We start from the raw sequence: 18,700 nt of genomic DNA, 5'->3' as shown, positions 1-18,700 counted from the left end.
TTTTGCTCCAGGAACTTATTGAACAAGTTCAACAAGCGCCTCTTGACATTGCCGGGTAGATTCTTCAACAAGTTGAATTTGATTCCATCTAACCCAGGCGCGTTATTGTTACAGGACAGGAGGGCAACTGAAAATTCTGCCATCGTAAAAGGTGATTCTATCGCGTCGTGGCCCGGAGACGCATCGCGAACAATGTTTTGCTCAGGAACAGAGTCCGGACATACTTTCCTGGCAAAGTCAAATATTCACCGACTTGAAGACTCCTCGCTTTCGTTGACCGTTACGCGATTCCGCATTCTTCGGGCTGTGTTCCAAGGAGTGCTCATCAATGTCTCCCTCGACGTCTCGTTCACGAACCGACGCCAATATCCGCGTTTCTTTGCTTTAGCCAGGCTTTTAAGCTTGGTATTAAGCTCCGAATACCGTATATAGTCGTCGGGTATACCTCCCTTCTGGAAGGCCAAAAACGCGTCGGATCTTTGCGTGTAGACATCGGAGCACTCTTGGTCCCACCACGGAGTGGGAGGCCGTTCTTTAATCGTTACGCCGGGATATTTCTTCGTTTGGGCTTGCAACGCGGCGTCGAGAATCAAGCCCGCGAGGAGGTTGTATTCTTCAAGTGGTGGATGATGTTGAATCGACTCGACCGCTTTTGAAATCATTTCCTCGTATAACTTCCAATCGACATTCCGTGTGAGGTCATACGGAATGTCAATTGGTCGCATGCGAGTTGACCCGTTTGTAATTGAAATAAGAATAGGCAAATGGTCACTACCGTGAGGATCGAGGATTACCTTCCATGTGCAATCCAACCGTAGCGACGTCGAACATAAGGATAGATCCAAAGCGCTTGGGCGCGCTGGAGGTTTCGGGATACGTATCATTTCACCGTTGTTCAAAATAGTCATGTCGAAGTCATCGCAAAGGTTATAGATTAAAGAGCGGTTATCATTGTAAGGGGAACCCCAAGCCACACCATGAGAGTTGAAGTCTCCCAAAATCAAACGTGGCGAGGGAAGAAGTTCTATTAAATCAAAGAGCAGCCGTTGCCCAACCTGTGCTCTGGGAGGAATATATATTGAGGCAATACAAAGCTCTTTACCTTGTATTGTCATTTGACATGCGACAACTTCGATGCCTGGAATCGAGGGGAGGTTAATACGATAGAAAGAATAGCACTTTTTAATCCCTAAAAGTACTCCTCCATATGGGGTGTCTCGATCAAGGCGAATAATATTAAAATCATGGAAGTTGAGATCAATATTTGAAGTAAGCCAAGTTTCACAAAGGGAAAATGCATCGCATTTGTTTTTATTTATCAAAACTTTAAACGAATCATTTTTGGTAAAATACTTCTACAATTCCACTGTAAAACAGAGATAGAATCCTTCATATACGCGGTTGAATTAGGCATCGAAGGATACAATCGCTGCAAGGAGGGGCCATTTGGGATTTTGTCTTTAGTTTTAGTGAATAATATGTTTTTAATTTTGTCAAGTGGCCTATATGCAACATCAATCCCAAATTGTTTCAGGTACCTAGCTAGTTTTTCTCCTAAGCCTGTTATGTACGGTATAGTGACAAACCGATCATTTTGATTTACATTTGGTTTTTCTAGACTGTTGTACATTTTATGTAATCTTTGCTTTATAACATTTTTCGTGAACATTTCTTGTAATCTTTGCTTTATAACATTTTTCGTGAACATTTTATAACATTTTTCGTGAAACAGGATAATTATTTTTAGTCATTATAATTTTACAACTTCTAAAGTTTTCTGTCTTAGCTCAGCATCGGTTAGTTTTAGAGCTCTATCTACTACAGCTATCACTGTGTTTTTCTTGTGACAGAAAGGGCTGTCCGATTTGAAGTCCAGATACCTACCGTCAGGATCTTTGGGAAACCATTCAGTCGATATCTTTCCATCGCTTTTCCGTAGGATAGTGTCTAGAAACTTCAGCTTCCCTTCTGCTTCCATTTCAATTGTGAACTGCAGTCTAGGGTGAAAACTATTGAACGCTGCAAGAATTTCTTCTGTGTTTTCGCGTTTAGCAGCCATCCACGTAGCGCCTGAAGAAATCCGGTTTTATCCCTCGTACTTGCAGTTCTTCAATCCGCTCCAAAACGGTGTTCGCTACCACAAAAGACAATGCTGATCCCATTGGAATGCCAAACTTCTCTTTATAGAAACTATTGTAATATTGAAAGAAAGTGGATTCCAGCACAACTTTCAACATTTCCAAAAATGAACATTTTTCGATAGAGGTATAATTTTCTATTTCATCCCAACGACGGTCAACAGATTCTACCGCGAAGTCAACTGGTACTTTATTATAGTGAACAGTTTTCAGTTTGTGAATGATGTACGCAAACAGGAGCTGGCAAATGTAATTTGATTTATTTACTCCGCCGAAAACTGTCGATCACAAGAAGCAATCAAATAGATGCGGCGATTAACACGATATAACACGAAAATAGTTTACAGTGAAGATCATCAAGGCATATTTATACCACATAATAAAAAGGTCAAATATCAGAGCAGTGAAAATGATAAATACACAAAAATAGTACCAACGTTAATTGATCGGGAATTAAAACAAAAAAGATAATCTGAGATTGGTGCCAAGCCAACTCTATTAAGTAACTTAAATAAATATCTAAAAGTATTGAAAATAGTGTACAATTGCGGATAAGCATAAATTAACAAACAAATTATCAGGGCAATAGCGAGCAGAAAATGCCTTTGACTTGCTCATAGCATACTTAAATACCTACATTTATTGATTTTAAAGGTTAAGAGTTTTTCGAAGTCGTAAATGAAATTTTACAGAGCAAAAATTCTCAAAAATGCATGTTTACAGTCCGATCTCTGTAGAGTTCATAAAAACAGTGTTGAAAAAAAAATAGTTTGAAGCATACACAAAAGCAACAATTTCTAATCAGCAGTGCTGTAACGATATCGTTTGTCAGCCTACTTTGTAAATCTAGAAATTCATTATAGGAAACATTCATATATGACGTTGCATTCATTGGAGTTGGGGGGAAGGGGGTTGTTTGCAGTTTTGTGACGAAAAGTGACGTGGAGGAGGGTGGGGGGATCAAGCTAAACTACGTAGCAAATATGAAACTAAGAAAAAATTTGGGTTTGTTCTAATTGTTCTTTTTAATTACTGTTTTGTCTATTTAGGGTCATTTTTGATACTTTCTTGTCTTTTCTTGTTCAATAATAATACAATGTATATTCTTGACAATAAAATTTGCAGAAAAGAAATTGTCATGAGGGGGGGAGGGGGGGTTGTTATAATGCTACGCCATTATCTCGAGCGGGTCTGAAACGTTGTTACGAAATACTACGATAAGGGAAGGAGTGGGGGTCAAAAAATGCTACGTCATTTATGCATGCTCCCATACCCTTATCACGCTGCTGCATATGACTATGATCGCCCGTTTTGATGTTGATAGTTGCCTTAACGGTGAGTGCCTTGTCGATTCTCCAACATACAGGTTTACTAAGAACCGAAAATAGTATGTATGTAAATAGGATGTCGCTTGGCTAATCATCCTGTACGCATAAAACCCAAACACTACAATTTAGAGCCATACCCCCAAAACCTACCCAAACCGCTTTTGCTCTTCTAATTCCTGTTAGAGTATTTGTTTGCCCAAATCAATAATGGAGGCGGTGAATCAGCGGGGTTTTTTCGTCTTGGCGATTACAAAGGTCTCCGCAAGCTACTCACCCCGAGATTCATTGGGCGCGTATCTGGAAACCTTATCACTGAATTTGTCAAAAAAAGCAAGTCGTAAAGCGTACTCTATCGCTTATACTTGTTAATGTTGACCGAGCCAATCAATGCAATAGAATAGAACAATGGATTGCCTCGCGTATAAATGAAAAAAAAAAAACGTGTGGGGCAAATACCACCTGGTCAATGTTTACGGTTTTGAAATTAATAGTGCCAAGAGGTAATTGACTTTTTGTACGATCTATGCAGAGAAAATGAGGAAGAAAAGTGTTGCTTTAAACGCTTCTGAGCACGTGAATTTAGATGTAAAAATCACAGGAGTTGTGGGCAAAGCCACGACCGCAAGGTTGAAGTAGAATACTTTTACAAGAAAGATAACCCGGCTGCTTGCGTGTCAGTCATTTTGAAATCGGATTTGTTTCCTATATACCGCTTGTTAAGCAATTGCAATTGCAATGACAATACTGTTTATGCAGAGCAAAATCGGAATCGCAGCGTCACTCACCTGACAAGCGTTTTGTGGTGAATGGCTCAGTATTCCAATTATTATACAGCAATCTTTCTTGTCTCAAATTTTTATGAAAACGCGTAAAAAATGACTACATTGAGTAGAGAAGATAACTTAGAAAACCGTTCTAAAATGTTTTAGCTATGTTTAAATATGAGAGTGATCAGTTTGAGGGGCCAAAATGCAACATTTCATCAGAAATTGTGATTTGTTTGTAAAACAGATGACTCTAAACATAAAACGGAAGCTTAACTAAATTAGGGCAATGTCTTGTACCGTTTTGGAGCACTGCAGAATATTTCTTGTTCCCTATTTAAAATTGTCTTAACATTGTTGAACTGTATCTTCTTTCTTCAATAAGTCATCTCCTCAACACTGCAGGGACTCGTAATATTTTTTTTTTGTAGAAAGGCAGACAATAAAAGAATAAAACGCCAGAACTTTTGTGCTACCCGAAATTTCAAATCAGGCCGCAGACGCGCTTATGCTATTGCACTGATTTGTATGTGACATATAATTCCTACCGTGGTCCCATTAGGTCTATTCACCGCAAGGATACCAAATGTGCAGATTTGTCTGCAAAACGCAGATTTTTGATTTGCAAATAATTCCAGTTTTTCCATATTCTCTGTAGATTTTTGTCAGAGTCTCTTTATAGTTGCGCAGACTTTCTCAAAATCTTGCAGATTTCTGCAGACTTTTGCCTACGCAAACGCATTTTTTTCAAATCACGGCCAGATTTTTCATTAAATTTCAAGCAGATTTTTTCTGTTTTTCGAACAGTTGCAATCTTTTTTGAAAAACATCTGCCATCTCTGACTAACCGTAATGTAGATAAAAAAATGCCGTTTTTCATAGACCTGTTTTAGGTAGCAGGTTGAATATCGATACAGCTGATATCGATGCTCCGCGCTCGATATCAGCCTGGCATCGATGCTCCGCGCTCGATATCAGCCTAGCATTGATACGACCAGGAAAAAAATATCGATGCTCGAGTATCGATACTTTTGCGGATTTTGGCCAATGCTACTGCTGTTGTCGCTGTCTAGAACTATTATGAGCAGCTTCGGCTGAAACAGGCTCTTATTTAGGCCAAATATCATATTTTCAATTGCAAGGAATATGATTCTGTCGACCGTGCTTGGGAAGCAATCATATAACGACCAATCAGAGGTCGAATTTTTCGTTTTGACAAGGCTTGACTATTTTCAATAGTACAATAGTTTGAATAATAAAATTACAATTATCTTCATTTAGGAAAAATCTTAGAAGATTTTCCAATCTATTGCTGCAAGAACGGAGGAAATCCATCGAATACTAACCAATTTATAAGCATTTGAAATTGGACATATTTTTTACTTTTTTAGGTTTTAGACTTTCATTTCACATCCCTATGTAGCCGAACTTCCTGAGAGAAGTATTCTACTTCAAAAATGACAAAATCTCTTCCACCCACAGACTTGTGGCTCCAGCAAGCGGAGCTACAACTATGGCATGATTTACGAGATGACCCGACGAATGGCACACGCTCTGCTGGCGCAGAAAGGATGTGCCATGCGACCGAAAGAAGTCATCGGCGTCTTACTACCGAACATTCCGGAGTTCGTACCGGCTCTGCATGGTGGTCTAATGGCAGGACTGACCGTTACTTTCGCGAATCCTCTCTACACGCCGGAAGAAATCTGCCGCCAGTTCGACAACGCTAATGTCCGGCTGGTTATCACGCTACCAGTGCTGCTTCCGGTGGCACAAATTTACAAAACAAAAGCGAAAAAGTATCGGGGGACAGTCTGCATTGGAGGCAAGCACAACTTTGAGGATAATGTGTTCGGATTCCAGCAGCTCCTGATGGAGGATCACAGAGTCGAGCTGCCAGAGGTTGATCCCGAAGAGACGGCTATCTTACCCTACTCCTCTGGCACCACCGGAGTGCCGAAGGGCGTTGAGCTCACTCACAACAATCTGGTGGCGAATTTAGCCCAGGGAACGCATCCCGAGATGAACAAATACTGTCGGCCCGAGTTTGGTGAGTTGAAAAAAGAAATATTATTGAGGAATGTTAGAATTTATTGATTTATTCTATCACAGCGGGTTGTACTGAAACAATACTCACGATACCGCCATTCTTTCACATTTACGGATTCAACGCCATCTTGAATTCGGTACTCAAATCAAGGAATCATCTGGTATCGATACCAAGGTGAGTTTTTAGAAGTATTTCAAAATTTTAGCTGTCATACTAAAATTGCTGAAAACTCTGGTTTTTGTTTACCCAAAGACCGTTCGAAAGGCACCTGGCGCTGAATTTTGTGTGGGGGCCTCAAAATAAAACAAAACCGTTTTTGATGGTACATTTTGAAGATTTTAGTTACTTTTAAAGTCATAAATTTGTAAAAATATTATAAATAATGTAATCGTCATTCAATTCATCCAGTATATCGCGCACGCAGAATGTGGAGGTCCGGTGCTCGCTCCCTCCTATACCCGGCTCTGTGTTTACCACAATTTGGTATAAACGACTAAAAATATTCTGTAGAAAATTAAATCTAATTACATTATTTTCATTCTGTAAGTTAAGCATCATTGGTGCATTTGCTTAGACAATTATTAATTATACAATTATCAAAGACTAACAGACCTCGAACAAATCTTCAATAAAATCATCATTCGGATGATTTCAGTACTTAACGTTAGTAACACTAGCACCATCTGCTGCCGTGTTCGCGCTGCGCCGTGTATTTCGATATCAGCGCTACATTACTACATGTATCATATAGGGAACCACAAAGTATGTAAGAGATTGCATGACAGCGCCCTAGGCGGTGTTGTAGCGCGATGATTGTTATTCGATTGAAAATTTGAATTGACCGTTTTTTTGTGTTACGTGTTACGTCTGTCTGTGCAATTGTCATACTTGATTCTGATTTTGACATAGTATCTTTTCCATTATTTATGGTAAGGAGTATTTTTCTCAGTTTATTTACCTCAGCTAAAATTCCAACTAAACGAATTCAGTGTTATGTTTGCCAAAGTTGTCCAAATATTTTGAAGAATATTCAGCAATTTAAGCTGTCTATTCTTAACCAGCAGGTCTGAAGCTTGACAAAAAATATTGAATATGACGAAATTTTCTTACCAAAACAAACAATTTCATTTGCTGAATGATGGATTATACGCATTATTCGCATCTAAATTTTCGAAATTATGCCATGTAAACTGTCTCAAAGCTAAGATCGATTTTTCCCCCTTTTATACAATTTATACAGCCTTTTTTTATCAAAAATGTAAGATACTTGTACAAAAAGAAAAAAGAAAAAAAAATTAAGGAGATTCAATTCAAAGTTTATACACTAAGGTCGCTTTTTACGCGGTTTTTTTTACGTGGATTCCGGAATTTACGCGGTTTTTTTACGCGGAATCCGGAATCTACGCGGTTTTACTGTAGTGTACTTAATAATCGAAACTAGTAATTTTTTTCGTTCAGTGTACTTTTAACGACATTTCGATCAGATTTTTATAATTTTGAAGTTAAGCCTGTAGTACACACTTTGGTGCTTATTACGGGAGTGAGTCACTTCACGGTGACATATATTTCACTCTCACGCTCACTTCACTTTTTTAGACCTATTCCCGATACCACCTCAAGTGAGGTGACAAAAATCACCTTCGTGGAGTGAGATTGACAGTGAAGTGAAATTGAGAATAGGACAAGTGAAATTAGATTGTTTCCCAGCTCAAAAATGTCTAAGTCCCAGAAAGTCGTTTTTTCCCGTTTTTTTTTAGATAACACTAGATCTTGACGTGTTTTGCATTTCTAAGACAATGGGCATAAAAAAAAATGTTTTTTTCGGTATCGAAAATTTCCTGAACTAGTTTGCATTTTTTCATCAGGCAAACAAATCAAAAATTGACCGCATTAGATCACAAATCAATCAACTTTAAGACTTATGGCAGCTTCGTGGAATCATTTCACCGTTCAAAATGGTCGTGAAATAATTCCACGCGAAACGTCGCTTTTTCCGTTCTCACTTCACTGATATGACACTCGTAATAACCCAGATTCCGCGGCAGATGTCACTTCGCGACGTTTTTCTCACTTACGTGAGTCCCGTAATAGGATTTTGTTCACTTCACTCTGATTTCACCGTGAAGTGACTCCCGTAATAAGCACCTTTGTCTAATGGTCAAATATTTGACCTTCTGACATAATGGTCAAGTTTTTTTAACATCATGGTTGTTGTTTGCCCGTGTTTGCCCCATGTTAAAATTGGCGAGTGACAAACAATTATATTTGAACAAATTTTTATCTGTCAAAAAGTGCCAAATATTTGACGCTTGGTCAAAGAGTGTAATACAGGCTTTACAGTTTTTTCAACGACAAAGTGATCAATTTTTGATTACGCCCTATGTAACAGCTCCGAAAGTTTTGTTTTCAAGGTGTTAAAATTTGGAGTGACTATTCGGTTTTTTTTTTGTTCGTACGATCATTTTGACCTATTCCATTAGAAAAAGCATGAGAAACTAGTGATAATGAACACATTAGAGTAAATCAATCTCGAAAAGCATTAGAACAAAAACCTTTTTCGGCTCCATCGGAAATAAATCTAACTCGTGTATTGAAACTTTTCCCGTGAGAGAAAATCATGGTTAAGGTGAAACGGTGTTGAAACCACAAACGGCCAACTTCGAACCACCACTTCGACTTTTCAGAAGCACAAGACTCGGAAACAAATGATCCTATGAAAACGCTATTTTATGTTTGCTTCACCGCACCGGAAATAAATCTAACTCCGCAAAATTAACCATCCAGAACTGTCAAATGACATCATCGTGTATTGACACTTTTCCCGTGAGAGAAAATCATGGTTAAGGTGAAACGGTGCTGAAACCACAAACGGCCAACTTCGAACCGCCACTTCGACTTTTCAGAAGCACAAGACTCGGAAACAAATGATCCTATGAAAACGCTATTTTATGTTTGCTTCACCAAATAGCGTTTCACAGATGGCGCATCAATTATTTCCGAATCATGTGCCTTTGAAAATTCAAAGTAGTGCCTTGAAATCGGCCATTTGTAGCTTCAACACTGTTTCGCCTTAATGAAAATGTAATCTTGTGCGATGTTCAACATATCAGCAAAGATTCCTCAACCTCTGAGTAGATCAAGATGAAAATACGCTTGTTCTGGTTTTGAAAGTACAGTCTATTAGTTTTGTAGTCTCTGTGAAAAAAAATTTTGTGATTTTTCATCGTGAAGTATACTGTCCGTTTCTTTTGAAACAAAACGCGCCGAATTCGACGCAGTCATACAGTTGGTATGGCGACGTTTCAAAAGAAACAGAAACACTAAGGTTTGTTTTCTCACAATAGATCTACGATTCTGGTCGCAGTGAGGAAGTCCATACAGAAAAAAAAGGTTTGTTTTACGCGGATTTCGAAATTTACGCGAATTTTTCCGGAAAGTCGCTTTCGCGCGACATGTTTTTATTGGTTTTTCGTATTCAAATCGCTTATTTAGAGTGTCCGATGAGGATACTTAATTCAATTACTAAATATTCAATGATTTGGCCTAACCTTTTCACGTTTTTCCTTGATATTCAGCACGATTCGCATGTGGAAATAACACTGTTATTGATTCTTATTCGAAAGTATTTGGCAGAATCGATTGAAAACCTTCAGCAAATAAAGGATTTTATTTTTCGGCATATACGCTTTGTTTACACGTTGTTTTTACGTGCTACGTGTTCCCCGCGTAAAAAAGTCTTCAGTGTATATGGGTTCAGTAACATTTGGATCGTTTCTACGAACTTCGGTGTTTTTTAAGTTTTTTATATCTTTTGTCTCTCATCTAATACGTAACGCGCTCAGGAGAAAGGGGATATCCAGCGAAGCGTTACACTGCTCGAGGGCCACCATGCGAAATCGCGTTACACGAGAGTGAGCGTGTATTGAAAATTGACAAATTTCGTGTTACGTAATATACGAATGTTTCCTAAAAGGGTAAAAAAGCACCAAGAATGGATTTTTTTCCGTGATTCTTGATCGTTGATGCCCAAACACAATGGATACGTTTGCGTTGCGTTGACGTTAAATTGACAAATAATGTATAACCTAATTGTCAAATTGCCGCAGCAAAAAACGCAGGCGCAACGTATTCATTGTGTTTAGGCCTTTATCGAGAGATTTGCTTCGTCTCAAGTAAATGTTATAAGAACAAAAATAAATACCAAAGGGCGCGCCCCAAGTAAATTATTTTGGCAACAATTCTCAACCTTGTTTAGACATTTCCGAAAATAGTCAGTAAAATACAATAAAATCGCTAATGCAATATCATGATATGCCGAAAAACGACAGTGTTGCTGTGTGGCGATACTATGATGTAGTTTAAATAGAATGGGTTTTTCGGTACTGCTTATGAAGTTAAAACCAAAATCAAGTATGTTGCCATTGTTTTCACCAAACTTAGTAATTAGTTAGAGTTAAATCACAAGAATGATTATTATCCATTATTACGGTTTGTCTTTTATTTCTCTTATTTTCCACTAAAAACTGGTAAAAATGTAAACTCAACGTAGAAAAAATAGTTTACCCACAGAGAGCAGAGTCCATTCAAGAATAGGTTTTCAAACGCATTGTGAGTGGTTTTGTTGCAAGTTACATTTTCCTGATGAAACATCTGTTCTCTATGGTGTGTAAGTTAATATAATAGAATTATTATTATTTAACTGGAATATAATTTGTTTCATCTCTTTTGTAATGCTGATAACTCGCGCGCGCTTACCGGTCAGTTTAAAATCGGTATCAATGCACTGCTCTGTGCTGGCGGTGCTGGCATGCTGCTAACGCTACATAACGCCTGCCTATCCGGTTGTCAGAGCTGAACGAAACTGCCCCGTCGAGGGATCGTCACCGCTCGACGAAGGTGAAGCGAAGGTCATGCACGTCAGCACTGTGCCACTGTAGACAATTCAAAAGGGCGTCTTTGGTTCCGACTACAAGTGTACCATTTTATTATATGGATGTTGGGCGATAGTGTTCGCGTTTCGATATTATAGTGCCTAATATAAGTTGTTTTGTTTGATTTTATCTTAAGGTGACTGATATTTGACCGTTTTAGCGGTTAAAATCGCCATCAATAAGCAGTGAGTTGAACTGTTGTTTTGAATTTCGGTGCTCTCTGACAGCGCGGATTGGCACTTTCGTTCAGTTGCTAGACATTCGTTATTTTACGTAACCAAATCGATAGGCTGGCATGACGTCACGAGCTGTCAAAGTTTGTTCCACGGCCTAATTTTTTCCTTTATTCCGCGATGAGTTTGTGGTAAAAAGATTTTCGTATTGCGGAAAATAGCAGGAAAGTGAAGTGAACTGTTCGAAAAAGTGTGTCCCGATCGAACCGGCACCCGGAAGCAACCGGTGCAACTGAAAAATCTAACCAATCGAGACCCCGCAGGCCAGAACGTCTCCACACGCACGGGACGGCTAGAATTGCAGAGGGCCACTCTGCGCTGCCACACACAGCAGAAGGAGCAGCAGCAGCAGCTAACCTATATTTTCGCGAGGAGGTAGTTTTTTTTTGATTGCTAGTATTTTCTCTCGCTCGCATACTCAGCACTTCAGACACTCGTCAGCGCTGGCACTTGTGCTGCGTGGAGAGGGAATTATAATTGATGATTCAATGCGATGTGGAAAACTGATGTAGACATGGTGAGTTTTTATTTTGTGACAATATTCCCCAAAAGGTTGATGGTTTTCTTTTACTTGGCTATTTCCCTGAACTGTGCAGCACTTGTTCGGGTATTGAATAGTTCCCATCTGACCACTCCCCCTGGTAAAAATATAAGAAAAGTGCGAACAATTATGCTTGATCTGGTGTGACGTCGAATTTTTTTGAATCAAGTAAGAGTATGCAGAGTGGAGGAGGACCATTGCAACCGGCTGGGCCCGGAACTCGGGTGCTGATGTCGGGAACGCCGAACTCACAGCAGCAGTCCGAAATGCAGAAGATGCAGTCCCAGCCGCTGCAAATGAATCAACCGTACCAGCAGTCGAGTCTGTATCGAAGCGCTGGTACAAACCAGAGTACGCGACCGCCGCGTCCCATGATGCAAGCATACCATCCTGCGCCAATTTATGCCGCACAGCTCTATCCGGTGCCGTACAATACTCGGATTCCAAACCAGTGGACCAACATCGGATCTTTACCGGCCTATCCGCATCAGTACTATGTACCCCAGCCAGCCCATTTAATTCAGGGCCAGCCTCTGCAAAACCGACGTAATCCGGCCGGTGAAAACAGTCTCGTAAGTAGAAAGCATCTTTTCGGCAATTCCAAAGAATAAAGCCACTAATAATCCGATCAATCCGCTCACCAATCTTTCGCAGATGCAACAGGTTCAGCTGCCACAGCCGCACCCGAACCAACAATCTTCGCCAATGGCCGTTTCGCACGATTTGATAGCTATGCAACAGCAAATCCATCAGCAACAGCAGCAACAACAACAACAGCAGCAGCAGCAACAGTCTCAACAGACGCCTCAGCAGGTTCCTGGGGCCGGTCAAGCACCGATGGATCACAACCAGCCAAACCCTGCTCAAGTGAGCGTTGGAGGACCGCAGCCTCCTCCACCACACGCAATGATGTCCCAGCTGCAGTTGGGAACTCCTCATATGGCACCAGTGGCCGGAGCAATTCCGCCGCCGAAAACAACGTATAACAAGAAAAAACGCGCTGCAGCTATTCCAATTATTAACCCAGCTACAAACAAGGATGTACTGGAAGAAATTTACAACGATTTGACGCCACCGACGTCGTCCACGCCGACAGTATCATCATCGGTTCCCGGTCCGACGGCAACTTCAACAGTAGCACCGGCAGCAGTTCCAACCGCGTCGTATAATCCAATTCCCCCTAATGTAGCGCAAGTTCCACTAAACCCGACCGTAGAATCCGACTATGATAATTACACACCTCATCCTCACCAGGGAACACCGGAGCTAGCGTCAACCCCCGGGGCGGCAATGGGCTTAATGCAACATCATCAGCCGCCGCCACCACATCTCCATCATCCGCCTCCGAATCATCCGCCACCATCGCACGGTCACCATCCGGGAGCTCATCCTCTTCTACAGCAGCAGCAACCGCCACATTTGCAACACGATTTAGTGGGACGATCCCAAGCCGGACAAACCCAACAACACGAACTGATCTATTCCGGTCCAACGTTGAAAATCGTCAATCAACCGCCGCCGCCACACCATACGCATCTAGAAATGACGACCCCCGGTGGAACACCGGTTGTATCTGCGATTGCGGATGGACCCTCAGTAGAAATCAAACCCTACCAACAGAAGAAAAAGAAACCAATCAGTAATAGCGAGGTGGTCATGCAACAACCACCACCACCCCAACAGCAGCACCAACAGCAACAGCATCATCTTCCAGCCACTAGCAATCCTCCACCTCTACAGCAACAGCAGCCGCCACATATGCAGACTGTCCTGTTGAGCGAAACTCCGGTTCCAACTGGTATACACATTCCGCCGTCGTACGTTCGACCGGAAAGGACCATCTCGGAGAAATCGATTGCCGAATCGACCCTCTCGACCGATGCTGAACCCTTTGTCTACACCGGCCCAAGCAGCCTTGGGCAGATTCCTCCTCCTCCGCAATCAGCTCCACCGTTGGTAGTGGAAATGTCCGTTCCACCACCATCGGCCCCATCGTCAGCTCAGCCACTGCTCGCACCGATTGTGGTGCATCCGGAGTTAGTACCGTTTGTGCCGTCCGCCGTGGCGATCCCCATTCAAACGGTGATCGTAGCCGAACCACCCCCGGAACTGAAACCAATCGAACAGTCGCCGCCACCACAACTACAACCTCCGACGGTAACGACGACCGCACCGATGGTGACGAATAAAAACAGCAAAGCGGTAGACACTCTGGTAGCAAGCGTAGAGAAACTAAGCATAGAAGATAGTAACATTAGTAGCAACAGCAGTGGTGGAACCAGTTCGAATCAAACTGGACATAGTGGCAAAAAGCAGAAACAGAACAAGCAGAAACGTAGCGAGGAACAGCAGCAACATGTGGCAGTAAGTGCCAGTGAGACTGGCCAGCAGCAAAGTAACAGCAGCAGCAAAGCTGCAGCAAGCGTAGCAGTAGTAGTGGAACCGGCGGCGGCCACGACGGCACGCCCTGTTCCGGCAATCGATGAAACAGATCGATCCATTGTTTCGACGGAGGTCGCTCAACAGCAGCAGCCGTCGTCGTTAATTAGTAATTTAATGGAACATAATACTAGTAAGTTAGATAATGATAACCTAATTAATAATAATAATGTGGATTGCACCAGTACTACAACAATTACAACAACAGCAAAAACATCCGATAATTCGCCAGCAGTAAACAACAACGCATCATCGCCGATGGAAAACATAAAACATCCGTCTCTCGATACACGACAGACTACACCACCAGCAGTTCAGGCTGCGAAGGCAGACGAGGAAAACAACATGGTTGTGCTGAATGCCCCTGCCGCTACCCCACTGGAGCGGGCAGAATTTGATAGCAACAAGAATGTAATTCCGCTGGTGACCAACACTTCAGTGCCACCGCCGCCGGTGGTCATTGATTGTTTGAAACCTGTCAACGTTGATGTACCACCACCACCGGTAGCATCGCTGCCAACGGACACACCAGCATTCGTAGCTACCGGCAGACCAACGATGCCGCCACCAACCATAACCAAATCCCGTTCGATCACACGAATCGAGTACGATCCGGATCAGTGGAGCCCGGAGAATCCGACCGGAAGAAAGAAGTATTCCCGTGATCAGTTGATGCAGCTGAAGGATGTTCCACCGGCACGTGAAAAACCTGCCGAACTGCTCAACAATTTGGAGAATGTTCTCACTCGAACAAGCCACGGCGGTGGTGGAGGAGGTGGCGGTGGAGGCCATCCGATGCAGTATGGTAAAAATAACTTCACCGAAATGTTGTTGCCGAACTTTATCAAAATGGGTGGAATGGGTGGCGGAGGCATTGTGCCCCAAATGCGTCAACAATATACGGTTAAACGAACCTCCCAGCAGGGCAACCAGGGTGGAGGCGGTCAATCGGGACTGCAGCCCAACAAACAATCGCAACAGGGTATGAACAAAACCGGTTCTAAAATCATTCGCCTGCAGCTCGACGAAGAGGTCAAGCTGAACGAATGTGCCAACGCGTGGCGTCCAAGGCATCTTCAAGCGTCACAGGAGAATCCGAACGACGAAGAAGCCGTTACACAGCAATTGTACAAGAAGTTCCGTTCGGTACTAAACAAACTCACACCGGACAACTTCGAAAAGTTAGTGCAGCAGGTTAAATCATACGTGATTGATACCGATGACCGGTTGGACGGTTGCATCCGGTTGGTTTTTGAGAAAGCCGTTTCCGAACCAAACTTTTCCGAAGCTTACGCTAAGATGTGCAAGGAAATCGGAACCATCGCCGTTTTGGCTAACAACAATGAAAAACGTGACAGTTTCAAAGGCCGATTAGTGACCCAGTGTCAGCTGGAGTTCGAAGCTCGGCGGAACGACCAAACGCGAGCCAAGTCGGAGAATCGCGCCAAAATGGAAGCTAGCAAAGGACTTGCCAAAGAGCAACTGGATGAACTGAAGGCCCAACTGGAAGAGGAAGAACAGAAGGTGCGAAGGCGTGCCGTCGGAACGGTTCGATTCATCGGTGAACTGTTCAAGAACGGTCAGCTAACGGCGAAGATCATGCACACCTGTATCGAGCTGCTGATCGACGAAAAAGACTACGATGAAGAAACGCTCGAGTGTCTCTGCAAACTGCTGACTACGATCGGCTTCAAGATGGAGAAGGAGTACAATCACGATCTGAACAAGTATTTCGAAAAAATGCAGAACATTGTCAAAAACCGGAAACAGTTCCGCATCAGTAGCCGAATCCGGTTTATGCTGCAGGACGTAATCGATTTACGCCAGGAAGGTTGGCAACCGCGTCGACAAGATTTGAACCCAAAAACAATGAACCAAATCCAGAAGGAAGCGGAAAATGAGCAGGTGCAATTCAATCTGAACTACATGCCACGTGGCAAGGACAGTGGCTATTCGAGTGATCTGGGTCGTAACAACCGCGGCACTATGCAGAGTGTTGGCGGTGGTGGTGGTGGAGGTGGAGCAGGTTCCAAAATGCAGATGGGATCCGGGTACAGTCAGGGTTCGCTAGGACGTTACGGCAATCAAAGTTCGATTAAGGGTAATCGAATGCAAACCGATGACGATGGCTTCCAACAAATCTCCAATCGAGGTAATCGTACAGTGCCGATCGATATGAAAAAAATTAACTTACCGGGCAGTGTAGACATGACGGCCCGGCTAGGGGCGGCTACCAATTATCAGAACTGGAAAACCCCCAATAGCAACATGTTTGCTGAACTGACCAACGAGGAAAATCTGCATGATCGGGACCGCGGCGGTAGCAATCGGGACCGAAATCAGCGCGATCGCAGCGGTAGTCACAATAAAAACTCTGGAGGTAAAGATTCTTATCACCACGGTAAGGGATCGATGGAACGCGATCGATATAACCGTTATGGAAGCAGTAGCAGTCAGAATGACGATCGCCGATCATCTCGGGAACCGTCGTCGGGTAGCATGCGATCGATGGGCGGCCAACCGCAACAACAGCAGCACAGCAATAACCAAATGCATGATCGAGGAGGAGATCGCGATCGGAATATGGGCAAAATGTCTCCTCCCCAGCAACCCATACCAAGCCGTTCTTCCCAACAGCGACATATTCCAGCACAGCAGCAGCCACAACAGCAGCAATCCGTCGGTCGGTTAGGTGGTCCACCATCCGCCCTCTCGAAATCTGGCTCCGGTCAGTTGTATCAGGTACCGCCGCCACCACAACTATCGCAGCAGCAGCTACCGCAATTCGCCATTCCAAAGGATGTCACCGGTGTGACGGCCGGTAGCAACAGCGGCGCTACGGTGGTCCGAAGAGACTTCCCCCGACCAGACAAAAACGTCGAGCAAAAAGTGATCGAGTTCGTAAAGACGATCAACGTCGAAGAGGACGAGTCGCAGACCGAAAACAGTTTAGAACTGTTGCAGGGTATTCCAGCTGAATATCGTCACGCTGCTGTAAGCGAATTGTTTGTGAGCAACATCGAGCGGGACACCAAATCTCGTATGGCCGTCATTCAAATACTCGAGCCTATGTTCGAGAGAGCGCTGATCACCAAAGCAGACTATCTGCATGCCCTGGAGGAGTTGCTAAAGTTCGCGGATGATCTAATAATCGATCTACCTCATCTGTACAAGCACATGGCCACTTTCTACGTCCAGTTGCTGCACAAGCGCTTCATTTCCCTATCAGACATTCGATCGGTAGTACCGACGGACATTATCGCATCCTACGGTGCAGTGATGCTGAAAGATCTGCTGCTAGCATATGAGGCAGCCTACGGGCAGGATGATACGGTCCTGCTGTGGTACGAATCGTCACTCGATTTTAGCGATTTCATTCAACCATCCGATCCGGAAAAATACCTGCATGATGCCAAACTCGGCTATTTGCTGGACTCTGGCAGTAAACCCATGGACATGCAGATGGTCGGTGTGCAAATAAGGCATTTCCTCCAGGCAAATGCCAAGTTCATGGAAATATTCGACTGGATCGCCAAATACGTCGGACCAGAGCGGGACAGCTCAAATGACTTTATTCGGACACTGACGAGGACGGTGATCAAGCACTGCATTGACAACAAATCGAAGCTAATCATCTCGGAGATCGGCAAGTGGCATCAGCTGCTGCAGAAGTACATCGACAGCAAACCGGAGCGGGAGCTGCAGGCCATGTACGCCATCCAACGGCTGGTGGTCGAGCTGGAACATCCGCAGAACCTGCTGCACACGATAATGGAGCAGCTGTACGACTTTGATGTGATAATGGAAGGCTTCGGCCTCTGGAAGGACTCGACCGATCCGTTCGAAGCGGCCGGCAAGGGCGTGTGTCTCAAGGGAATTACGCAGTTTATGACCATGTACATGGAGAACTCGAGCGATGATGAAAATTAAATTAAATTTGCTGGAATACTTTTTTAAAATAAAAAGGAAGAAGAGGAAAACGGAAAATCGCGCGTAAATATTTGACTATATTGAAAACAAAAAAACATTATAATGATTATACTACTAATAAAAATAATTGATAAAAATATGAATAAATTTAATATTAAGATCAACATTTATTTACATATATATTTATAAACTATCAAATAAAGTATCTGGTGAACCACAAAACGAAAGGTTGTTCTGAGCCGCGCAGCGAGAATTTAAGACAACTCACTCACTGGTTGAAGGTTGATTTCGTTTATCTCTCGAAAATTGGTGCAATTTGCTACAGCGAGCCGCCACACATAGGAGT

The 18,700-nt window shown here is 42.9% G+C and overlaps 2 protein-coding genes across 3 annotated transcripts in view; both read left to right on the top strand.

Moving 5' to 3' along the window:
* LOC129727042 (probable 4-coumarate--CoA ligase 1) overlaps positions 1-18,700 on the top strand; it is a 57,636-nt gene that overhangs the window by 25,264 nt on the left and 13,672 nt on the right. The window contains exons 2-3 of the mRNA XM_055684429.1: positions 5,713-6,280; positions 6,343-6,454. Coding sequence (XP_055540404.1) covers positions 5,713-6,280; positions 6,343-6,454 — 680 coding nt within the window. The remainder of the gene's footprint in view (positions 1-5,712; positions 6,281-6,342; positions 6,455-18,700) is intronic.
* On the top strand, positions 11,253-18,528 carry LOC129727035 (eukaryotic translation initiation factor 4 gamma 3-like). Of its 2 annotated transcripts, XM_055684421.1 has the most exons (4): positions 11,253-11,961; positions 12,041-12,557; positions 12,640-13,170; positions 13,240-18,528. In XM_055684421.1, the coding sequence occupies exons 2-4, from the start codon at positions 12,162-12,164 to the stop codon at positions 18,352-18,354; spliced, it is 6,042 nt and encodes a 2,013-aa protein (XP_055540396.1). In that variant the 5' UTR covers positions 11,253-11,961; positions 12,041-12,161; the 3' UTR covers positions 18,355-18,528. The 2 variants fall into 2 exon arrangements, with proteins under 2 accessions (XP_055540396.1, XP_055540395.1); XM_055684420.1 differs by having other exon boundaries at positions 11,254-11,961; positions 12,640-18,528.

The sequence above is a fragment of the Wyeomyia smithii genome, chromosome 3, assembly GCF_029784165.1.
Source record: "Wyeomyia smithii strain HCP4-BCI-WySm-NY-G18 chromosome 3, ASM2978416v1, whole genome shotgun sequence".
In the NCBI taxonomy this organism is placed as follows: Eukaryota; Metazoa; Arthropoda; class Insecta; order Diptera; family Culicidae; genus Wyeomyia; species Wyeomyia smithii.
This window is presented reverse-complemented; position numbering and strand designations above follow the sequence as displayed.